The sequence below is a fragment of the Mirounga angustirostris genome, unplaced genomic scaffold (assembly GCF_029215605.1).
Source record: "Mirounga angustirostris isolate CCGP_5_RB_7025 unplaced genomic scaffold, mMirAng1.0.hap1 SCAF_2, whole genome shotgun sequence".
Taxonomy (NCBI): Eukaryota; Metazoa; Chordata; class Mammalia; order Carnivora; family Phocidae; genus Mirounga; species Mirounga angustirostris.
Genome location: NW_026991710.1, coordinates 126,212,120 through 126,238,049, shown reverse-complemented (window position 1 = coordinate 126,238,049; position 25,930 = coordinate 126,212,120). Strand labels below are relative to the sequence as shown.

General features: G+C 37.5%; 1 protein-coding gene across 6 annotated transcripts in view; it reads left to right on the top strand.

Annotated features, from left to right (window-relative positions):
* Positions 1–25,930, top strand: part of LRBA (LPS responsive beige-like anchor protein) — an 841,444-nt gene that overhangs the window by 773,918 nt on the left and 41,596 nt on the right. For 5 of the 6 annotated variants that reach the window (XM_064585149.1, XM_064585150.1, XM_064585152.1 and 2 more), the window contains 3 exons: positions 13,653–13,742; positions 17,886–18,078; positions 22,870–22,932. In XM_064585149.1, the coding sequence (XP_064441219.1) occupies positions 13,653–13,742; positions 17,886–18,078; positions 22,870–22,932 (346 nt within the window). The remainder of the gene's footprint in view (positions 1–13,652; positions 13,743–17,885; positions 18,079–22,869; positions 22,933–25,930) is intronic. The other variant, XM_064585151.1, reaches the window with a different exon arrangement.

Genomic DNA, 25,930 nt, shown 5'->3' with positions numbered 1-25,930 from the left:
AGAACACTGTTAACAAAGATGAGGACGTTTACTTAGAATAAATCACTGTTTTGAGTTTTCATTATTGGTGCAAAAAAGCAACAGAAATTCTATTAGTATTTGGGAAATTCTTGAGTCAAGTATAAATTTTTTAAATGTTCAGTACTATTAAACTATGTTCTAATGGTAACTTTGTCGTCTTACCCCTCTCTGTCCCTGCCAGTACCATGTAACTGGAGACAGTGTGTTTGTGTGTATGTGTGTGTGCATATTGTCTTTCAACTCTAAGTTCCTCGAGGTCAAGGATCATGTCATCTGATTGCTCACTGTACCTCATTTCATTATTCTTACACAGTGGATGTTCCCAAATATTTTTGAGAAAATAGACCACATGATTTTTACCACATGAATGACCAAATGACTGCTTCTTTCCAGGACATCGTTTAAACATATTTGTCTGGTTTTGAGAAATAATTTAATGTTCTGAATACAGTAAATTAACTCTTCTGATTTTTCTTAAGAAATTTGCCCTACATTTTCACTGTTGGCCTCTGGCCTCTCAGTATTGGCAACCTCTTTGAAGCAACATTTCACTTATTTTTCTAGGCAGGCTGCTTTATCTACTCATTTCCAGTAGCTAGAGATGGAGGTGTTTTGAATTGAGCACATCAATGTTCTAGACAGAGATACTGTTTGAAATTATCCATGAACACAGTGCTGCTGAACATTATTGAGTGACGTTTGTTTCTCTTGGTTGTGTCTGCTCTGACTAGCTGGTTTCTTTCAGATTGGCAGCTGGGATTATGCTGCAGTGGATGGACAGCTATAAGAAGTGGAGATTGTAGTGAGGCTCGGTCAGGCCTCAATTTAATGTGTGTTTGGAATGTATGGGTTCAGTTAAATGTACTAATGGGAAATCTATGCATATTTTTACAATTTAAAATTACCTTATGTTTTACCTTACTAACTTCCATAATATTATTGAATAAATATGTAAGTAAAAATACTCATCTCCTTCCTTTAATGTTCCCTCTCTGCTGATTTCTTATTACTGCATTCTTATTTTTTTAATAAGTTTCGCTTTATTTAGCAAGCTACTCTTTCTCTTTGCTCCTTATGTACTTCATACCATCATCATGACATGTATAGGTCTCCAGATAACCAATGCATTGTGAAAAACATATAGTTTACTTACAAAATTTATATATTTTCCTAAATAATTAATAATGATGACAAAATATTACTAAAATGAATGGCTCCTTGAAATCAGGTAGATCTAAGTTAGGAAATAAGCTCAAATAACAAAATTAACTTTGTAGCAAGGTCTCTGTATTTCACAATTTTTGACCAGTTTATCAACTGGAGTTCTTCCTAAATGATTAAAAAATTCTTCTGGCTACTATGTTGATGAAGAAATTAAACTTCATAAAGCTATATTAAATATTGGCAGATTTTTCTTTAGATTTTCGTATTTTTTTAAGATTTTTTTAAAAATGGAAAATCTTTTGTTTTTGTTTTTAAAGTATGCATGTTAAGATGTTAAACAGCGTAAGATGCTGAACAGTATATAAGTGAAGAAAGTATTAAAGTATTAATTTTTATTCTGCCAATCTTTTCATCAGATAACAGTTGATAATAGTTTGGTACATACCCTCTAAATTTTAGACATGGATATATTCAAATATATATACTCACATAACACATTTAAGTATATATATGTGTTTATATTTTTATTTATTTTTATTTTTTACTTAAATGAGACCAGACACTAAATTCTTTGGTAATTAGGATTTTTTTCCATCAATGTATTATAGACTAGTTTCCATGTCAGATATGTTCAGACCAACTCATTCGTTTTAATGGCTGTGTAGTATTCCATTATCAGAGTTTAAGTAGTTTTGTCCCCTAAGTTTTACTGCTAGAGAGTGCTTGTATTTAAATCATTCTACATTCATCTGATTCTTTCCTTATGAAAAGTTGTAGAAGTAGAATCAAAAGCTCAGTCTTTAGTTAAAAACAAAAATTTTTATTTTTCTATATGTCTAATTTCTCAAAATTAAAAAAAAGGTTATGTTTCAAGTCCAAGTTTACATAGAGTAACTTCTGTTCAATTTAACTTATTTCTTCACCATATTGTCTCTCTCTATTTTGAACATTTATCTGGTTGAGTTTAAAATATGCTAGGGGATCCTGTGTAGCTCAGTCAGTTAAGCGTTGGACTTTTGATCTTGGCTCGGGGCTCAATCTCATAATCATGAGTATGTGGGTGTGGAGCCTACTAAAAAAATTAATTAATTAAATATGCTAGTATGTCATGACTTTTTTTTTTATTGATGAGCTGTTTATCTTTTATATTTATGCCTTACAAAGTTTGAATTCTATATTGTTTTTTATTTCTAGGGCACTTTGAATATTTACATTTTAATCTTAAAAGATTCCTTTTAAATAATTTGAGTTAGGTTCATTATGCTGTTTTTTTAAAGATTTTCTTTTTTTTTTGGAGAGAGAGAATCTTAAGCAGGTTCCATACCCAGCACAGAGCCCAACATGAGGCTTGATCTCAAGACCCTGATATCATGACCTGAGCTGACATCAAGAGTCAGATGTTTAACCAAACTGAGCCACCCAGGCGCCCCACATTATGCTATTTTTTTTTAAAGATTTTATTTATTTATTTTGAGAGAGAGCACAAACAGGCGGGGGAGGGGCATACAGAGAGGAAGAATTAGACTCCCCGCTGAGCGGGGAACATGATATGGGGCTTGATTCCTGGACCCTGGGATCATGAACTTACCTGAATGCTTAATTAACTGAGCCACCCAGGCACCCCCACACTATGCTATTTTTGTGCATTAAAAATTTTTTTCTATTATTTCTGTATTTCATTTCTTAGATTAAGAGTTTGATTTCCCAGTGTTTATAAATGATGCTTTGTGTTTTTTTAAAACAAGCTAGAGATGTTATCCAAACAAAACCATATGTATTATATATAATTTTCTCTTTTGGAATCTTCATGTATTTTTTTTATCAAGTACATTTATTTGTCCTCTTTTGGCCTTAGTAGTTCATATTATCAGGATTTTTGTCCTTTAGGAATTAAGTACAAAGTTCAACAGATAATGATTAAGTAGTCATTTGATTAGTATACTTTTTTAATTTGCTGATACCAAAGCTAGATTTTTAACCGTGGCCCCAAAGAGCACTGAGGCTGGTCAACCAGACTGTCAGTAAACATTGAGTGGGAACCTGTCAAATATCTAGGAAATCATCCTCAACTTAAGTTCCAGTGTGTGAGGGCAAGAGGAAAAAAACTGGCACGAGTAATGATATTAATGTAACACAGTAGAAATCACTGATTATTCTTATGACTCTTTTTTAAATACTGAAAAGTGAATTAATTCTGAAATATAAAGTACAAAGTCTTATTTGGACTTTTAAACCTTTCTTGGTAAAGAATTACTCTAGAATCTTAAGACAGCTTTTTAGAACTTGATTTTGGTAATCATAGAAAATCTTAATATATTACTAAATGGAATGTGTTTTCTTAATAAATTTTTTTTTCAATTTCTCTAACCTGATTTTATAGTGCTTTTAGATGTAAATATATAAGAGCTAAAATGCAATTTCAGAGTTGTGTGCTTAAAAGAAACAGCATACATATGTGTTTACCTTAATTGCATCCATATGTTTATTTCTCTTCCAAAACCATCTTAAAATAAAATTTTACAACTTTATTGTTGGTTACTAAGTGTTGTGCTGATTTAACTTATTTCCTCTGTTAGATTAAAAAGACTAGTTCTGAGAGACTAAAATAGTCATTGTTAAGTTGAAGCCAAATACCACATTTCACTAAGCCAAGTCTACTTTTATTTACTTTTATTTATTTTCTTTATTTCTTTCTTCCTTTCATTCTCTCTAGTGTGTGAATCTATATTCTCTCTATATACAGTCTCTTTCTCTAGATATAGCTATAAAGTCATGCAAGTATGCAATAGTTGGCACAGAAAACAGTGGAACATGCAGCTTGTTGAAAATATTTTCATAATATTTCCATTTGGAAATCCATTAATAAATTCTCTAGGTAATATTTGAGATGCTGTTTATAAAATATAAATATGTGGTTTTACTGGAATGTCTCAAAGTATTTGCATCGTCTTTTTTATTACTATGTATTTCAACATCTGGAATGCTGCCTGCTGAACTCAGGTTTTATTATAGAAAGTAGTAACAGGCTATTTACAGAAATAATTGGGAATTGATGAATAAGAATGTTAAATAATAAAGTAAGCTTTTTAGTAGAAATGTTTAATAGAATGTTTTATTCAGTGCGGGCTGCTTTGTAATAGTGTTAGGAGTGTATCGTAGCTGCATCCCTGCTGAATTATGTTGGCTTGGGATGTCATTCATTCTTTCAGTAAGTATTTATTGAGCACCTACTGTATGTCAAGCCCCAGAAGCACAGAAATATTTGCAATCTCTGGTCTCAAGGAGACTTACAGCCTAATCAATAAGGAAGAAATTATAAATAAGTAACAAGTAAGTAGTAGAGGTCTGTGCACATTGCTCTAAAAGCAACAGGGAGGGATAGCAACAGTCTGGATGAGACCAAAAAAAGAGATTTCCCAGAGGACAGAGATGCCCGAGCTGAGTCTTACAGAATGCAGAAACCACGTAGAGAGAAGGAATAGGAAAAAAAAAAAAAAAAAAAAGGAAAAGAAAATAATACATACAAAGGCAGTATGACACATTACATCTCACATTATATGGTATGAGATGAACAGTGGCAGGGGATGAGACTGGCAGCATAGGCAGGGGTTATATTATTATTAACCTTAATTATGACTAGTTGGTAATATTTATGAAATGCTTACTTAACCTCAACCAGCACTGTGTTAATAAGTCTTTTATGTATATATGGTAATAATAGTATCAAACACTGATTGCAAGCTTGTTTTGTGTCAAGAATTGTTCTAAGTGTTTTATATTCTCTTATTTAATCTTCATAAAAACCCAATAAAATACCCACTTTATTATCACCATTTTTAGATGAGGAAACTAAGGCACAGAAGGTTAAGTATCTTGCCCAGAGTCACTTAGCTAATATGTAAAAAAGCTAAGATTTTAAATTAAGCAGTCTGAGTCTAGTGTCTGCATACCTAACTTCATGAGTGATGCCACACCATGGAAAGGAATTTGGATGGAAGGATTTTAACTAGCGAAGTTACATAATCAAATTTGCAACATGAGGATTGAACATCTCTTTGCAAGCCCAGGTATATTTAACTCCTCTGAAAAAAGATGAAGCCTGCTGGCTAATGTTTATAATTTTTGGTCATTATAGGATATTTTTTTTCTCAATATAATTTGACAGTAGAAGTGAAAAAATGAACTGCTTAAAAGCCGGAACAGTCTCTTGTTTTTCATTGAATCTTTTTAGCATTTTCTGAGCCCCCTGTAACATAACCAAATATGTTAATAATTATTGAAATTAACTAATGGGTACATGGGGATTCATTATCTTATTCCATATATATTATTCCATAATAAAAATTTAACATAATCAATTTTTATCATCCGGAACCAAAACTATCTAGATGAAGGAAAGTTCTTAAAAACAGTTTAGGTATTTGGTAGAGTTTATAAGCTACCCTTTTACCAGTCCACTTTCCTGAATCTTACACCTGTATTTCCTGTGATTTCAAACCTCAGTTGTGCCTCTAATTTTTCTATTGCTTTATACAGAAGGCTGAAGGGAAAAGTGAAGAAAGAGTGATAAATAAAATTACTTTAAGGGGCTTTTTCAAATCATGCCTATCCCCCCAGAGTTTCTCACTTGGCTCTTAAGAATCACTGTATAGTGAGACGCAGAAGTGTTGTCATATCCCTCAGCTATGTTGGGGTGAAGAAATGAGAATTCCTGTCTTCATTGACATCTTTCAGACCTTCCCTGAAAGACTGGTCTTAGGAATAGCAGCTATCAGCCTGCACTTAACTTCCCATTCTCCCCCTTCCCCACATTTTCCCCTTGTGAAGAACTGTGCTTATTCTCTCAAGCTTGGTTTTGTCCCCAGTACAAACCAAGATGAGGCATACAGGGTCTGGGTGAGCTTGCTATGTATAATAGGCACTCAGTACACTTTTTTGTTGTAAGAATACTATGTGCAAGGGACTGTTCTACATGCTGCACACTACTAAAATATACGATATTCTCACCCTTTGTAGTACAGTTGCAGAGACAGACTAGTAATTATTAAAAGTTACAAAAAAAACATTACAAAGAAGCTTAAATCAAGTGTGTAATCAGCAATATGAGCAGGCTGTAAGATTTAGGAAATAGTACACCAAAAAGGTGGAACTCAAGCAGGGTTTCCTAGAGAGGGGTAGGACTCAGGAAATTGAAGATGAGGGTGATCATTCTAGAAGGTGCAGTCACATGAGAGCAAATGTAAGGCAGAAAAAGCTGATTATATTTGTGTAAGAAATGACTGAAAAAGAACACTGTATGAGGGAACTGGATGAGGGAATAAAAGTTAGAGATGTGGGGCGCCTGGGTGGCTCAGTCGTTAAGCGTCTGCCTTCGGCTCGGGTCATGATCCCAGGGTCCTGGGATCGAGCCCCGCATCGGGCTCTCTGCTCTGCGGGAAGCCTGCTTCTCCCTCTCCCACTCCCCCTGCTTGTGTTCCCTCTCTCTCTGTCTCTCTCTCTCTCTGTCAAATAAAAAAAAAAAAGTTAGAGATGTGGGAAAACCTTTATTGCCTGACATTAGGCCTTGACCTTTTAATTACTGGAGATTAATTGAAATCATTTGATTAAGAGAACATTACAAAAGGAGTTTGGGAAAACAATTCTGCAGGATACACTGAAGGAAGAAATTAAAGAAGAAATTAAACTAAAGAGACTATTGCAGGGGCGCCTGGGTGGCTCAGTCGTTGAGTGTCTGCCTTCGGCTCGGGTCATGATCCCAGGGTCCTGGGATCGAGCCCCACATCATGCTCCCTGCTCAGAGGAGAGCCTGCTTCTCCCCCTCCCACTCTCCCTGCTTGTGTTCCCTCTCTCGCTGTGTCTCTCTCTGTCAAATAAAATCTTTAAAAAAAAAAGAGAGAGACTATTGTAGTCCTCAGTACCTGAAATTATAAGGGACCTGGATTCAGAAAGGAGTGAGGGATATGAGAAACTTTATAAAAAAAAGTCATTGGGTCTAGTGACAGATTATGAAAGGAGGAGGTAAAATTTGAAAATATCAGTAAGAATTTGAGCATAAAAGAAAAATCAAAATAGGAGTCTAACCTTGACTAAAGAATGCTAGAATAAAATCAGTTTTCCCAGATTTTAGATGTGTTAAGTGTGCTGAGACATACCATATACACAGTATACATAGATGGCCACTAGGCAACAGTGTAAATGGACACTTCATAGAAATCAGTAATCCTCTGGTTTTAGATCTGAAAATCTTTCCCATAGAAGAAAGATTTGAAATCATGACAGCAGAAAAATATTCTAGGGCAGAAAGTGTAGATGGAGAAATTCAGAGTGTTAGAGCTTGCTGTAATGAGTTCATTTATGGATGAGAAAGAATAGAAGTCAGCAAGTGACAGAGAATTAAGAAGGTTAGAGAATTAAGAAGGTTAGAGAACTAAGCTGGGGTAAAGCCATGAAAGCCACAGAAGAGAGAATGTGAAGAAACTAGGGTGTGAGCAACAGTGTAGACTGCTTCCAAGATCAGGGTGCCTGAAAAATGGTAGGTGAGTTGTAGAAACAAGGAAAAGAATCTAGAACTGCAGTTTATGATATAAAGTGTGACTACAAGAATTTGAGACTATAATCATTACCTGACAATCTTACTCCATAATTTTCACATTTGAAAAAGTCCTTTCTATTGTATTTTTATCACCAACAACTCAAAGGCTAGTCAAGAATTAAAGTAGTTGTGCCTAAGAATTCTGTAATCTTTTTAGATGTTGGGAGGACTTGGAAAGAAAATTATTATTTAGCCTGTGTGGGATAATACAGCTTTTATTCTATCATTGAGAGAGAATTATCAGACCATTATATTATATGACTTGAAAAAGCATTTTCCTGAAAGAGGTCACTAATGTGCAAATTCGAAAATTTTAAGACTTTTTAGAAGAAAATGTTAAAAAGAGACATTGGTGGGGCCCCTGGGTGACTCAGTCAGTTGAGCGTCCAACTCTTGATTTCTGTTCAGGTTGTGAGATTGAGCCCCATCTGGGGCTCTGCACTGGGCGTGGAATCTGCTTAAGATTCTCTCTTGCCCTCTCCCTCTGCCCCTGCTCATGCACTCTCTCTCTCTCTAAAAGGAAAAAAAAAAAAAAAAAAGGGCACCTGGGTGCCTCAGTCAGTTGAGTGTCGGACTCTTGGTTTTGGCTCAGGTCATGATCTCGGGTTCCTGAAATTGAGCCCTACATCAGGCTCCATGCTCAGCAGGGAGTCTGCTTCTCTCCCTCTTCCCCGCCCCCAACAGCTCGTGCTCTCTCTCTCAAATAAATAAATAAATCTTTAAGAAAACAAAAAGAGAACATTGGTATTTTTGAAAGTTGTCTTACTCCATCATATTTTCACTTCACAAAACAATGTAAAGTGTGAAGCAGGGTATGTAGTATTAAGACCAGTTACATTAAATTATATCTATAATTAAGATTTATATGCAATAATGTCATTATTCTTAGTTTCTCTGTAGTAGTTAATGTTACTGACCATTCTGTGTTTGGAACTCTCACCTTACACAGCTTCCATATCACTCTATCCTGCTCCCTGACTCATAACCTCTCCTTCCTCTGCTTTCTTCATTAGTTCCTTATATGAAATAAGAGTATTTCCCAAGGTTCAGCTCTAGGTCCTTTTTTGCGTGGGTCTCATGTATTTTCTTCCTGGAGCTTAACCAGTGAGTTTCAGACTGTGTGCCAGAGCCCTAAGATTTCTCAGAATTGTCTCAGGAGCTGCCAAGGAAGTTTATTAAGCATGGCTTTGTCCACCTTTAAAGTAGATAGCCCTATACCTATGTTTTTGATATATTGGTGTTTTATGTTCTATTTCACTTGAAAAAGGAAGTAATTTCTGTTGCTTAAAAATACACACATATGCACAGGGAAAGAGAAGGATCTAAAACCATTGACTTAACATTTCTCTTTTCAGAATTACACCTAAATCAATACTGATCTTTGATGTCAGAGCCAATCTTGGGCTTTCTTTTGCTCATTGGATATCTCAACATGGGTAGATGGCTATCACTATTACTTTGGATTCCACATACCACATAAAATATATTTTCTTATGGCAAACTAGTTCACCAACAGAAACTTAAATTTCCATTCATTCCTGGGGCGCCTGGGTGGCTCAGATGGTTGGGCGTCTGCCTTCGGCTCAGGTAATGATTCCAGGGTCCTGGGATCGAGCCCCACATCAGGCTCCCTGCTGAGCGGGGAGCCTGCTTTTCCCTCTCCCTCTGCCTGCTGCTTCCCCTGCTTCTACGTAGACTCAATCTCTGTCAAAAATAAATAAAATCTTAAAAAAAAATTCCATTCATTCCTTTACTGCTCTCTAAAATATGCAAATTCAAAAGAAAAAGAATTAGTCTGTCTTTTCTTCATTGCTCAAAGTCATCGTTCTCCAAGACCTGTTGATTTTTCCTTAGTCCATAAATATTTATCCCTTTCTTTCAAATACCACAGCTTCCATAGGGTTGGGATATATAATCCCTTTTCTTTTGGACTGGTCTCTGAACCTCTGAAGAGAAATTTTTGTTTCTGGGTGCTTAGCCCTGCAGCATATTTTGAAATCTAGAGCCAGATTTCAGTTTCCTAAAACAATGTGTTCATCATTATCATTATTCACTCCTGAAACATTTCTTCCTTTCCTTCCCTATTTTTTTTTTTTTTGTTAAAGATTTTATTTATTTATTCATTAGACACAGAGAGAGAGAGAGGCAGAGGGAGAAGCAGGCTCCCAAGGAGCAGGGAGCCCGATGCGGGACTCGATCCCAGGATCCTGAGATCATGACCTGAGCCGAAGGCAGACGCTTAACCATCTGAGCCACCCAGGCGCCCGTTTCCTTCCCTATTTTAGCTGTGTTAGATGGGGATCACGCTGAGTCCCAAACCTAATAATAATGCAGCATTCTATTTAGTGCCTTTTATGTGCTAAGTACTATCCTAAGTACTTTGTAGGTATTATTTAATTTTCCAGATAATTCTGTGAACTAGGCATTATTAGTATCTATTTGTTAGATGAGGAACAGAGGTTAAGCTAATTGCCCAAAATCACACAGCAGAAAAATGGCAAAGTCAGTGCCACAGGCCACGTGTGCAAGTTATCTCCCCCCACCCCACATTTAAATAGGGGAAAGACATGTGGGCTGTTGGGCAGGGACCACCAAAAGCAGCAGTCAGGGGTAAAGGCGCTGGCTTTGCCAACTGGTCTTAAAAGAAATTTAAGATTCACATTCATAAACTCAGTCCATAAATCCATATATCGTGAAATAGCAGTGCTCCCACCTTCTTTGTGACTAGGCTTCAAGTTCTCCCATTGTGTGATATTTTTTCTTCTTCAAGATTGTCCTGATGTTGATCATAAATTGATTTAACCCCATCAGAAAAAAATCTTAAAAGTTCTGAAATGATCCTAGGCTCCATTCCTTGCTTCCTCTTGGCTCCTTTTCTTGTTTCTAGAGTCTAGGGCCAACCTTACCTCCTGCTATATAAAACCAAACTTAACCTAACCATGCTACTCTACTAATTGTGTCTGAACATGCTTTGTGATGAGGATGATGATGATAATAGAGATAGAGATAACTTATTAATTCATTCATTTGATTGTAGACTCATGCTTTTTTTTGTGTTCAGTCTTATCCCCAGGCCTTGCCACAGAACCTAACAGATAAGAAGAAAGGATAGAGGGCGCCTGGGTGGCTCAGTCGTTAAGCGTCTGCCTTCGGCTCAGGTCATGATCCCTGGGATCGAGTCCCACATCGGGCTCCCTGCTCGGCGGGAAGCCTGCTTCTCTCTCTCCCACTCCCCCTGCTTGTGTTCCTGCTCTCGCCATCCTCTCTCTCTGTCAAATAAATAAATAAAATCTTTAAAAAAAAAAAAAAAAAAGAAAGGATAGCTTCAGAGTATGAGCTCTAGAATCATGCTGTGTAGGTGCAAATTTTGAGCCTGTCATTTGATTACTATGTGACCTTGGGCAAGATACTTAAGTTCTTTGTGCATTATTTTCTTTATAGATACAGATGGATATAATAAAGGGCTCACATCATAGTCTATTTTTTGTAAAGATTTATTTATTTTAGAGAGAGTGTGTGTGCGCATGTGCGAGCAGGGGGAGGGGCAGAGGGAGAGCAAGGGAAGCAGACTCCCCACTGAGCTCAGAGCCCCACACAGGGCTAGATCTCACAACCCTGAGATCACCAACAAAGCCGAAATCAAGAGTAGATGCTTAATTGACTGAGCCACCCAGGCGCCTGGACTCAAATCAAATAGTTTAAAGATTAACTGATACAAGATAGTAAAGCACTTCAAAAAGTTCTTGGTAAATAGTAAGTACTAAATAAATATTTGTTGTTATTATCAGCCCTTAATGAATATTTGCTGACTGCATATTGAATGTCTAATTACTAAGCACTTTAGTGTTTTTTACATAAATATCATTTAATTCTTTTTTTTTTTTTAAAGATTTTATTTATTTGACACAGAGATAGACAGAAGAGCACAAGCAAAGGGAGTGGCAGAGGGAGAGAGAGAAGCAGGCTCTGCACTGAGCAGGGAGCCCGATGTGGGGCTCGATCCCAGGACCCTGAGATCATGACCTGAGCCGAAGGCAGACGCTTAACCATTTGAGCCACCCAGGCGCCCAATATCATTTAATTCTTAATATAGCAGGACGAGCTGGATACTACTATTATCTGCATTTTACAGGAGAGAAAATTGAAACCTAGAGATGGTTATTAAATAACTTACCTAGACCATAATAGAGCTTGTAAGTGGTTTGTATTCAGGATTTGAACATGGTCTGTTTGACTTCAAAACCCATGCTGCTGCCATCATACCACTCAGCTTTCACAGAGGGGCTTTCCAGTCTTTTCTGCCTGGGCAAATCTTAGAGTACTCCTTAAACTTATTGGCCTGACTACATCAAACTGCTGTTTAACCTTCTGAGTACATTTGTCCTGCTTCCCATACTGAGAATACATTCAAGGGCAGAAACATTAAGACCTAATACTGCTATATACATAGTTGACGATTATTGAATGCATAAATGAATGAGTTGCTATCATTGTTTCTTACAAGGTTCATTGTAAAGGACTACTAGTGGTATCCTCAACAAATAAAAAAAAGGAAATTAATACTAGAAAATGATTCCATTTCCTTGTTTGTGATACATTAATTGCCTACAGTCCTGCAGAGCATATAAAAATTAAGGATCTGTGTTCTTAGGGATTAAAAAAAAAATCGGGGTGCCTGGGTAGCTCAGTTGGTTAAGCGACTGCCTTCGGCTCAGGTCATGATCCTGGAGTCCCGGGATCGAGTCCCACATCGGGCTCCCTCCTCAGCAGGGGGTCTGCTTCTCCCTCTGCCCTCTTCCCTCTCGTGCTCTCTGTCTCTCATTCTCTCTCAAATAAAAAAATAAATAAATAAAATAACATGATGAACATATATTCGCTTATGAATTTGAGAGGTTTTCCTCATTCATTTAACCTGGAAGTTAGAATCCTGACTATTGTGGGGGTTCAAATAGTCTTTCTATATCTGTGCTTCCTTCTCTCTCCTCACACCTACTATATTGTTTATTCATTCATCCAGTGTAGGGATCTGACAGTAAAGAAGATAGATCGGGTCCTTGCTCTCATAGATCTTGTATTTTAGTGGAAGAGAGAGGCATAAACAAGTAAACAAATAAAATAATTACAGACAGTGATAGCATCTGGCATTTAGTAGTTTCCCATGATGAGGGAGTTATTGGTGATTGGGAAGTGAGCATCTGTGCTAGGTGTAGAGGAAGATCCATGGTAAGGAAGTGCCTTGTGGACGGTGCATGCACACATCTTTCAGAAAGGGCATGCACATGTTTCTTATGTTTAGTTAGTCCCTGGTTTAACTGTCTCATGCTTGGATGCAACATATGGCTTTTACTTCGTTGTTTAGCCACCTAGGTTCAAAGAGACTGTCAACAGTAATGCTCTTCCTATGGCAAAAATAATAGCATCAAACCATTTTCACAGGTGCTATGTTTCTTTTTTCCTCCTTTCTACTTCCCAGGATGAAATGGGGCCTATAATCAAAGCAGCAGTACGTTTTCTCTATACCTGTAAAAGATTAGCTTTAGTCATCAGGGATGATGCAAGCAGGGAAAAAAAAGTGCAAGAAAACAGAGATGAAGCCAAAAAGGACAATTTCTGATTGTAATAGCTGGTTTCTGTTTCATATCACTGAGCAAGATGAGGTTTTGCAGGGTTTTATAGGAAAGCTTACACAGTACTAAAGGATGACCTCACCCTCAATGCCCTTGCCAGGTGCTTAGACCCACTGTGAAAACATAGAGTTGATTTTCAACATGAAACAAGCCAGAAGTATGGAATGACATTTTCAGGTGACAGTTGTGGGTTCTACTGCCTATAATTAGCACCTCTTAACCCTCAAACTTGCCCATGCCTTTTTCAGGCTGTTGAAGCTCAAATTCGAAGTTTTGGACAGACACCTTCTCAACTACTCATAGAGCCCCATCCTCCCCGAGGCTCTGCTATGCAAATGGTAAGTGCTGCTTACACTCTTGTCGTTTCTTGCCTCTCTCTGAGACCATGCTCAACATTCATAACCGTCTTTTGTTGTACTTGAGATTCTCTACCACATCTGAGTTTGTTCTTTTTATGCGATGTTTGTCAACCTGCTAACAACCGCCAAATATTATTACATGCTGTTCTGGAGTCTTTGGAAAGGTAAACATAGCTCCAGTGCTCTAGGATCTCATCAGTTCATGTTTTGTGTTGCAGAATTAAAAGGTTTATAATTGTCACATATCCTCACTGCAGGATAATGGCTCCAGACATAGGATGGATGAGTTTTCTAACTCGATTCTGTGAGTTTCTAGATTAGTTTTGCTATTGTGTTTGCTCTTTACATCCCAATACGATTTTCAGTTTGGGAATTTTAAAACTAATCCTAATGTGTAGGATATTGTTACTGAGGATAAGGGACCACAGTGAGAAGAAAAGATGGTTTGGTATACCATACCACCCAAAGCTTACTGCAGTGATTTATATTGCTCGTGATTTTGAGGGTTAGACGGGCATTTCTTCTGCTCTTCTCACCTTGGCTTCCTCACACACTGCTGCGGGGTGGGCTGAGGTGGCCAGACCTCTATCCATGTGGTCTTTCATCATCAAGGAAGTTAGCTCAAGCTACTTTCACAGTAGGAACAGTGTCCAAGAGAACACTTCTGCAAGACTTTTTGAAGCTTGCCCTTGAACTCACATAACATCATTTACACCATATTTTATTGGTCAAAGCAAGTCAGAGGCCAGCCCAGAATCAGGAGTTGGAGATGGTAGAATTTTGACCAATAAGGCAAGGAGACAGGAGCAAAGAGAGCAAGATATATAGATGTGGCCCTTTCACCTCTAGCTCTTTGTTTCTTTTTTTCTTTCTTTTTCCATCTCGCCATCATCTTTGTGTCTTTTTCCCTTTCACCCTCTTTGTCATCTTCTTTCTCCTTCCAGACCTTTTTTCGCTTCTTGTTCTAGTTATATGAGTTGGCCATCACAATAAACTACAAGCATTTTTTAAATTATTTGCATCACGTTTTCCCCTAAGCATTTCTCAACAGGTAAGATCAGATTTAAATGAGCATAAAGGGTAACTTTACTGAGCAGAGATTACATAAAAAGCAAACATTTAACAAGAACACTGTAAGATAATGCCATAAAAAATAGTAAGAATGATTTCTGTTTGTGGTTTGGAAATAATTTTAGTAAGAGCTTGTCAGTTAGACTCAGGCTATTATGATGGAGGCTCATGGACACTCACCTCCACTGCTCCACTGACTTTTACCTGGTCAGCCTTGGTCACTGGGGCAAGGAGGAAGCTCCTACTGCCAAGCCTCTCTCCGTGGCAAAAGAATCCATTGAGGCAGTTCAGCTTTCTAGGATAGGAAGGCACATGCTCATATGAGGATGGGATACAGTCTTTTCCATTATCTTTATCCTCTGAATTGAATCCCTGAACTCCTTTCCAGACTTGCGCAAATTGTGTTTTCCTGTTACATATACGTGGGTGGGAAAGAAAGGTGTGTTGGAGAGAAACCAGAGTTGTCAACAAGTGTACACTTACTCTGGGACAACTGAATGAAATTTGGTTAGCAGTTTCCCCCTTCTACCTTAGATGGAGCTCCCTGAGGCACCCAGGTTTAGAGGAATGTTTGCTTCTCTTATCCCTGCTTTACCCGTTGTCCTCCTCATCCACAGCTGTTGCCATCCCCGTAGACTAGCCCAGTGTGCTGCGTTGTGCTTTCTCTTATGTCTCTTATGTCTCCCTATTCCATACTTATCAGCCAAGGATATGGTGAAACTCCCAAGAGTTTCCCACTGCTTGCCTGCATTGGGAGCACTAGTCAAGATGGAGTATGTAGAAACAGGCTGGAGGGAGAGCTTGTTGTAAAAATGCGGTGGACAGTTCTGGATATGATGTCTACGGCTCTCCGTGGAAGTGGCTTGTCCTTGCCATGTGGCTGAGAGTTGGCCCACTAGAGTCACTATGTAAACAAGACATTCTTCCTACACATTAGAGATTTTTCTGTGTTTTTTTTAAGGGCATAAACATTGGAATTATTCAGTTTCAGTCTAATCGTATTTACAATACGAGCTGTTAAGCTCAAAAATAAGTATCAACTTCCTTTCAGTGACACTTTATGATGTATGTTATACTCTTTCTCAGAGTTTATAGATGGACTTTAGTAAATATTATTTTTTAAACTACATAATTGAAAAATAAGGCTTGGTATTCTGAAACGATGTTCATTTCCTTTTCCCAGGACTTCTTCAAAACTAGCTTGTTAGGGTATTGTGTTTGTTGTCGCTCATTGTTTCTCATTTTTGCCCGATTCCACTTAAAGAGTTTCTTAAAAACTGTATAAAAGGTTCTTTGTGTAACAAAAATTACCAATTGATATAGAGGTTTTAAAAATCAAAAGGCCCAAATGTTTATTGTTTTTACTACCATTTAGATGAGTCCCCCCCCATCAACCTTCAGTGCACCCCCCCACCCCCACCCCCGCACGAATATAACAGAAATTAAAGCCACCTCGTGCTGCGTTAAGTGCGTGAGCCATAATATACACCAGGTGTAGTAATTAGCAGGCCCACGAAGGCTGCCTATTTGTCTGGCCTCACTGCTGTTGCTGTATCCCCCTGTGTTTTCACACCATCAGATAGTTGGATTTAATTGAGGCCACATCAGATGAGGCATTACTGACACCTTTAATTGAATGAGCATCCAGGGAGGATTAACTCATAATATTGATTGGCTTTTAGCCACTTGCTCAGAAGGGTGTCTGGGTAGCTTATTAGTTGCCTTTATTTACACCTTTATGCAAAGAGTGCAAATAGGAATTCTTAGTGCAATATGTTTTTCTAAGTACTCTTAATAACTTTTTTAAAAGGACTGATCATAAAAATGCAAATGTATTTAATTTTTTATTAGCAGTTCTGAATAAATACGTGTTAAATATATGTGCCTACACATTTACATATACCTGGTGTTTTGAAATATGGCAGTAGGAAAGCAGCCAGAAGCACTTCATCAAAGTGTTTCAATTGTGAATGATACTAATCAGCTATTAGAAAATAGACATGGTAGAAGAGGACTGCTGGAAAGGCACAGTGCAATTACTGCGTGATAGCATACTACCACAACATATAAATAAAGCTGGTAAATCACAGTGGTGTTCTATATGTCTTGGATTATGACATATGAGTTGTAGGAATGTTCTAAATCCTTAGTAGGCTTCAAGATTTATTTTGTTGCTAGTTATTAGAACAGACAGTGTTTTTTGTTTAACATTTTCAATTACTTGCTGCTTTTCAAAGGAGAAATCAGAAGTATTGGGCTTTAGTTTAGTTTAGTTTAGTTTAGTTTTTTTTTTTTACCCAGAGAGGAGGGGCATCTAGGTATTTCTTTTTATGCTTAGGCATAGCAGAGAAGAGCAGGATTTGCATTATAATAGGGCAGTGTTTATGACTTGGTACACTATATAAATATATTGTTTTTACAAGTACATTTAATTAACGCATTGCTTTGAAACACCTTTATAATTAAGTTTGTATATTACGTTCATAAGTTATTTCTCGATTGTAATAATACATGCTGTATAACTATTGTTTATAAATATGTTTGTTTTAAATATCTCTTTATTTAGTTGTCAAAATCTTTGTGCTAACTCAACACAACTTTTGATGATCTTTGGAAGTTACCTTGCCTTGCTTTTGTACCTATTGCCTATCCTCACTCTTTTTTTTTTTTTTTGTACTTGACACATACTAGCAATTGGAATGGTTTAAGGCAATCCCCAATACTTTGCCTATTTAGAATCTAAATCAAATCATTTTTTTAGTCCTTCATGGGGGTGGGGTGGGGAAAAGAGCCAATAAAATCTATGGATTTTTAAAATGTTTCTGTTAATGTTATTCTACTTCAGTCACCAAAACATTCAGCTAATGACATAGGTGAAAAACAAGCCAATCCTAATTGCTGTTTTCTATAAACCTTTCTGCTCACCACACTCTCAGTTGCAACTTGTGTTAACATAGTCTTTCCTCTTCTTTTCCTGCACCCTCTCTCTTTCTTGTCTTTCTTTGTCTTTTCCTTCTTGTGTATTTGGGTCTTGTCATGCCCACTCGACAGCATCTCCTCCTGCAGAGTCCATTGATGTTCACAGAACAAGCCCAGCAGGATGTTATCATGGTCCTAAAGTTTCCCTCCAACTCCCCTGTCACTCATGTGGCAGCTAACACGCAGCCTGGCCTGGCGACTCCTGCAGTAATCACAGTCACTGCTAACAGGCTGTTCGCGGTGAACAAGTGGCACAGCCTTCCTGGTAAGTGAAGAAATATCATGATGATGCATGGTACCTGCTGAATACTGAGGGGAAATATCTACTTCAGTATATTGTATCTCAGCATTGAAACTTTTCAATTTTCAAGCATTAGTCTGAGTCAAATATTTAACAGTCTGAAAGGCTTAAAGAAGTTCCCTCTGAGGCATAGAATACGAATGTTAAAACATAAACTGTTCTTTGGCATCTGGTGGTTTGTCTTTATTTCTTATAGATAAATATTATTTCTCTATTTTAATATAATATTCTATATTGTGTCCATAAATAGTATATATTTATCAGATGGTCTCATTTTTTCCACTTACTCATGTACTCAACACTTTTGATTGTCTACTTAGTGTGCCTTTTTGTGCATGACATCATAGTATTTGTCATGGATGACAGAAAAAAAGAACACTTAAATTACAGAGCCAGAATATTACAAACCCATAAGTGCATTCTGTTTTCCCATTAAGTGTTGAATAGTTAGGGTAACTAAGGCACGATACTGAAATAACCATTAGAATCATAAACCAAAGTTTGAGGAGACCAGAGAGTTCATCTAATCCAGCCCCACGTTTTACCAGGGAAGATACTGAGCCCCGGGGAGCTTGCCTTTTTCAGGATCACATATGGGCCAGTCAGTGGCAGAGCCAGGTTTGAACCCAAGTTTTCTGACTCACATTTTATGATCACCCCTCTATGATTTATTGCCTCTCATTAGAACGGAATGTTGGGATCTGGATCTAGCACTGTTCTTTTTGGCCACTAGTTAGAAATTCTGTTTTTAAGAAGGAAAATCTTTTAAAGTCCTGAGGATTATAGGCTTTTTTCCAAGCCATTGTTTTAGGTAGGAAATTTTAAGAGATAGATTTTAATAGTCTGATAACTTGTCATTAAATCTGTAAAGCGTACATAAAGTACTGCTCATTATAATACCTGAACTGGTTGCAAAAAATATACATCCTTGAACAGGGCCTCGTGCCAATTTAAATGCAAAAGCTCTTAGAATGGAACAGAATTGAATTAACATTCAAGCAAAAACTTGGTGCACTGACTTTGCTCAGTAAGGTAGCCATCATGAAGAATCTGTGGTTGGTATCAGAATTTATTAAATATGGCCATTTTCCTGGCTATTAGAAAGGAAATGAATGCTAGTATTTGATTAGAGAACAGATTTCAGAAAAAGTAGAGAAGGTAGAAATCGAGGCAGGTATATCCTGTCTCTATTATTAGGTCCTTGTATTCCTTTTTCTTCAAGTGAGCTTACCTTGCAGTGGTAAATGTGCATGCGGATGACATATTTTGGGAATAAAAATGATCATTTAACAAATGTGACTTTGGATTCTCGAATACCACTCGTTAGAGGAAAAACATGCTATCAGATCCACTAGAGGATTTACCTAGTCCGTGTGCATTTACTCCTAGAGCTCCGCGAAAGCACCCGTGTGCGCCGCATCAGGGCCAGCACGGTGATGCCTGTCCTCCGGGACTGTTCGGGGCAGCTCTGAGAACTTCTTCAGTTTAAACCGAGTGACAACGTGTATAAGGGGAAACAAACCTTTTCAGTTGCTGGAAAGCCCTGGCCACTCTCTGCCACTGTCTTTCGTTGAGCGTAGCAAAGAGCAAGCTCAGCAGCAACTGAGCAGGCTCCACCCAAGGGCTACTCCCTAGGTCTCCAGCTGATACTCCAGAAGTACTGATGACAGCTCCTGGCACTCGCATCGTGAGCAAGCCCATTTCCCTGACTGGAAAGCCTGCTTGCGTCAGTGCTTGGTCATCAGGTGTTCTTTTCCCTACTCCCAGTTTTTCTATAGATATGTAAAGTGCTTTAGGAGCAGCATCCCTCCGCTGAAGTACCACCTAAGGTACACCCAGCTGTTCCCAGCCCCAGCTCCCCATTCTGTGAGATAAAAGCTTGGAGGACTGCGTATGTTTTGCCAGTTCTTTGCCTGTTATTCTCCCCAGTGAGCCTTCTTTGTGTCTGTACTACTGAGGATGAAACCTCCACGCGAATGTCTAAGATTTGTCATTGCTGATCTGTCAGTGGGGAATGTCGAGGCTGCTTTTAGGCAAGTAGGCTTGAGTGATAGAATACCGACAGGCCCCCCAGGCGCCCGACCTCAAAATGCCCATAGGCCCTAACTAACCAGTGGGCTACTTACAATGAGGCACAGTTCCCAAAGAAGGGAAGATTCCCTACATCGCATACCTCCTCACCTTCTCCCTTTAAAAGCAGCGCCCAGCCACTACCTCCTGGCAGACTGTCTCTCCCCTGCTGCCCTGCCCACCACTCCCCTGCAGCGTATTCAGTAAACTTCTCCTTTGTTCTGCCTCGGGTGAATTCTTTCACCTCCCATGCCTTTGGCTTTCACCCCACATTTGGGGGCCCCCTACAATAGAGAGACACCCATTTAGACACATGTCCCTTGTGTTTTGTTCCTGCCCTCTGGCTTTACAGTATGACACTGCAACTCCTCACCAGATAGATACATATGGGAATACACGAGTAGTTCTCCTTCTACAATGTGATCTCCAATTCTGAGCTTATACCTACAGCTAAAAATATTAAGCGTCCGTTTTATTAAATCTGTGTCTCATTTCAAGTATGTTTATATAAATCTGATCTTTCATCCTATCTTGTTCTCCCTTTCCCTTGCCTTGATATGCCTTGATTTAAAACAAATGTCAGGAAAAAAATGTCAGAAATCCCTAACAGTTTTTCTGCAATGAATATCAAATTCATGTTCTACTACTTTTTTTAAAATTTAGATTCTGGTCCTTTTCTGAGAAACTGTGATTTCCATAGTTTGTTCATTAGACAGCTAGCTCCTGTCATTTCTTTCAGCAGTGTCTGAGTCCTGATTTAAAAAAAAAAAAAAAAGTCATCTTTATTTTTCCTTCTCCTTCACAGAACCTTACAGGACCTGCGAACAAAATAAAATAGCAGCTAACGTTTATAGAGCATTCTCTAGGTTCTAGATACTGTTTTAATCATTTTACATGTATTAACTCACTGAATCCCCTCAACAGTCTTAGGATGTAGGTTCTATATTTAGGTTGAACCATATGAAATCGCCTCTTTATAGGTCAAGATGTCAGGGGTTGTTAATTTCATATTGTTCAGTCTAACCCATTTTCCTGATCAGGAAACTGAACCACAGAGGCTACATAACTTGCCCAAGGTCACAAGGGGTTCAGTGGCAGCACTGGAATTTGAGGCATGACCAAAGATAGTTACCCTCCTAAGTTTCACCGACACTGTGTCTTTCGTGTCTCTATGACCCCAGATTCTAAGAGAAGTAGAGAATAATTATCAAGGTATTGATGTTAATCAGCACTGGTATTACTGGAAGTAAATGGCACTGTGGGGTAAATCAGAGGCTATGGTGCATTCTCCCTGAACATTCCCTGTATATGTCTTGTGATTTCTTTGCTGGCAGAGCCAGTGATCAGCAGACAGTGCCTTCGGTAAAAAAGACTGAGTTATACAGCTTCCTTTCTTCAGCTACTTTAATTTCTTATACATACTCAACTATAATTTTTAGTGCTAATATTGTACTTACTCAGGTGTTTTATCAGTATTAATGATCTTTGAAATCACCTTGAAAAGTCGGTATTTGCTAACAGGGGAAATGATGACATAATAAGTTTTAGAAATAATCTAATGAAGTCATTGGAACGTACCCCATTTTTCTTTGCAGCCCCTCAAGGACAGTCAGAAAAATTCCCTAAAATATGACGGTATTAAGCAGAGTTCTGATACCAACTAAGCAGTAGTTTATAAATGCTGATGAGTCTATAAAAGGCAGATACTGACCAGAGTGATGGCTGAGTCATTCGGGGAAAATAATTTGGAAAAGGGCCCAGAATTTAACTCCCAGAATTACAAAGCTGAAAAGCTCATCTGCTCCAAAGCCTTCATTTTCGGGTTTATGCTTGCCTAAGTCTGCGTAAGTAGCCGGCAGTGGTTCCTGCTCCCTAGCGCTCTTCCTCTTTAAATCCTTCTACCTTTCACAGGGAAACAGCCCTCAAGAATCTCCTTTCAATAACAAAATAAGTGTGCAAGAATCTTTAGAACCATTTTGAGACTTGAACAAACTATTCTTAGTATGGATTGATTTTTGTTTTTCATTTGCTTCTCGGAGTATTTTTAAATTGAAACCATGGAAATATTAAATATTAATAAACCTTTTCTTAAAAACCTCAATCCAATCTTGAGGAAAATGTTTCAGCCAAATGCATTTAACTGAAACATTTATCTGCGGATAGCTTTCTTTATTTTTATTCAAACTTTCAACTGATTGGTTTTAAGTGATGGATGAAACATTAAACGCTCCCTGACGTAGAGCTTTCCCTTTCGCCATCATCAGTTGACGTTTTTGTGGATCCTTTGTGCTGTAGCACTGAAAACTGCCTTTTTAAGAAGCAACCAAAAAACAGTATTTGCTGCAGTCAGCAGATGGTTGTCACATTTTGTTTTCAGCGCGCTTTACCACTTAATTTTGTTTTGTTGCAGCATCAGAGGTTGCCAGTCAAGCATCTGCTATAGCTTATGGCCCAGGACCGGAGCCACCGCTGATGGCACATGTTCAGAAGAGCACTAATCTAAACTAAATGTTTCATAAGCTAGCCATAAAAGCACCTGGGTTTTTTTTTTTTCTTTAAATTTCACAAAAGTGTTTGAGAGATTTGGAGGTTGGAAACAATTCTACGTAAGACTTGACTTAAGCATTTTTAGGTAGCTTCGTATATGAACAATAATGCTTTTTTTTAATCTTTTGTGAATTCCAGCTCATCAAGGTGCAGTACAAGACCAGCCATACCAGCTGCCAGTGGAAATCGATCCTCTCATAGGTCTGTCACTTCTTTCTCTCTTTGCGATTCATTAAGCTCTGTATGGTGGCCCTGAAGTGTAGATTACAGTTGTTTTTCACTTGCTGGTTGCTGGGAGTGGAATTTTCCTGATAAACCATTTGCATGCAAATTGGAATGCAATGAGCTGTGGCTATGCTGGTATTTCATCAACTCCCCCTCGTTGGTTTGCCTAATTTGAACAGGCCTAGGACGCGTGTCACTGAAAATTAATATGGATGCTGTAATAATGTGTGATTGAGAATGCGCATGAAGTACTGTCAGGATAATATTGGATCTTTTCATCACTCAGACTTGTTGATGAGCAGGAGCGAGGCACGTTATGATGAATTGGTGCACCGGTAATGTGATGGAGCTCCTTTGCTAGGGAAATTTTCATAATAACAGTGGGGTTCTTAGCAGCACTGTGTTGTGAAAAATAAAACTGTAGTGCCAGGGTTTCATCATTAAAGGAGATCAATCCTTTCTTCCTGGACCCTCTGTTCAGTCTGAGGGGATTAATGTGCAATTGCAGAGCAGTTTCGAAGTTGAAATATATTGCCCAGCCAATGGCAGTGTTAAGATATTTGTATTCATTTTCCTATGGTCCTACAGCCCAATAAATTGCCATTGGAGGTTAAATTTGTTCCAGGGGGGAAAAGGGAAAAGGGAGGAGACCAGGAAGAGCCTTTGGGATGAAATGAGCATCCGTAGCAGATGACTTCGAATACTTAATTGCTTCTGTGCTTTTTCAGTCGGTTAAGCTGAAATCTCTAGTTTAGCATTTTTCATTCTTATGGGTGGGGATTTCGGATGTGGCTTCACTGAGAATGTTACTGATACGAACATATTAACATTTCTTGTTTTTAAAGATGCTATTCAGTAACTTTTAGAATAAAAAACTTAATTGCCTAGTTGTAGGGGTATGCTACCAATGTGGATGCTTAGCTTGTGATTTTGTTAAATTTCCCTGGCACATAAATTTGTTAAAATTTTTAAGTTTTTAAATAAAGCAGATGAATGAGCTGACTTATTATTTTAAAATCCAAGGGGTTCCCTCTGTGTAGGTCACCTTTTTTGTCTTTAAAACCCTTGTTGTTTCAGTAGAGAGCTAAGTGACTACCATTTGCAAATGAACTGAAATAACGTTAAGCTCAAAACTGATTCATTTATCAGTCCCCCACATATAAGCAGAAATCTAAGAAGGAATTAACCACCACAAGTGTGAATACTACTGATTCCTAAATCATCTTTTGATTTGAGTACATATGATTTGCCATATATTAAAAAATAAAATGTTCACTTGGGTAAAGTTTTAAAAGTCAGGAAAATAAAGTCTATTTGATAAGTCCTTTAAAAGCATCATTTATGAAGTATAAATCATGTTTGCCTTAAAACTTGACAATGAATATCCTACAGTCAAGTCTAATTAAATGATTTCAGCAACTGTCACCCTTCAGACCAGGCATGGGTAAACTTTTTCAGTAAAGGGCCAGATAGTAAATATTTTAGGCTTCATAGACCATAAGGTCCCAGACACAACTATTTAATTCTGTTATAGGACAAAAGCAGCCATAGACAATATATAAACAAATGAGTATTGCTGTGTTCCAATAAAACTTTATGTACAAAACCAGACCCAGGCCATAGTTTTCTTCCCTACTCTACATTATTGGTCACCAGACTGTTCTCTCTGTATCCCCTAAAATATTGTTTAAAACCATATACCTTCTCACGTATTTTTAATGGAGCATCTGAAAGTTTTCATCACAAGTTTATATAGTTGCGAAGGCTATAATTTCTTGCATAGTGTATAAAATTTTAAATATATCAAATGGAATGTAAATATCAAAGTGAATTGATAGTCACCATTTTTGTTTTTAAAAAAATGCACAAAAAAGCTCTTAACAGTTGAAAATTTTGTATCATTCCTTTTTCATCTTAAATTTATATTTTTATTCTACTTCCCCTACACAATTTTATTTTAACTTTTCAAAATTGATTATCCTATTTTACTTTTCAGCAATAAAAATACATGGAAAATTAAATATACGTATGTAAGTTTAAATGTTAAAATTTCCTATGCCCATGAGACTTAGTTTTTCTAAAAACTAATCCACACTGAGTTATCATTACAAATAATATTACTACACACTTATTAAAATTATAAATTTTAGTAGAGATTATTAAACATAAAAACAAGCATTTATTGGAAATATCTTTAATGAAATGGATAGGGATTCCACCGCGCCCCCCCCTTTGCTCAAGTATTTATGAATGAACATTATTTGTTGCTGAATGAGACAGGATTCATCAACGGTTCTATCCTATCTTTTTTTTTTTTTTTAGCTGGTGGAAGCTCTGGGGAAAGTTACTCACATAAGAAAATAGATGGGAAAGGAAGGAATTTTGTTTTAACAATGTCATTCAAATCTTTGAACTCTTTCCAAATTATGTGACAAAATTTATATAGTAATCTATTATTAAGAATTATTTTCATGGTCTGTCATTAAATGATCATTTTAACAATCTATCATTGAAATTTATTTTTCATGATCTATCAATTGACATCATGATTAGCTCCTCCTTCCATTTTATTGAAAGCAATGAATTGGAAACCACCTGCCCTGCAGAATGATTTGATACCTTGGCATTCACTTTTCAGCTTCACATCAGTATTTTGAATTGTCCCCTTATTTGCATCTCAAAAGATTTTTATACCCGGAAATAAAGCACCATAGTAAAATTCTGGATAGGAAAGAAACATGCCTTTATTTTATTTAGTGGAAGAAGAGCATGCAAAAAGGGATGTAAGAAAGGAAAATTCATAGGAGAGTTCTCAGGCAAATCTGTTTCAGAGAAGAGAACATACAAAAGTTGAGGAGCTAGAAATTGATTCCCTTAAAACCATCTGTGCCTGTTTATCTCTTGGGAAATCTTATACCATCCTCCTGCCAGGGGTATGCATGCCCCAGTTTGAAGACTGCTTATTTAGACAAAT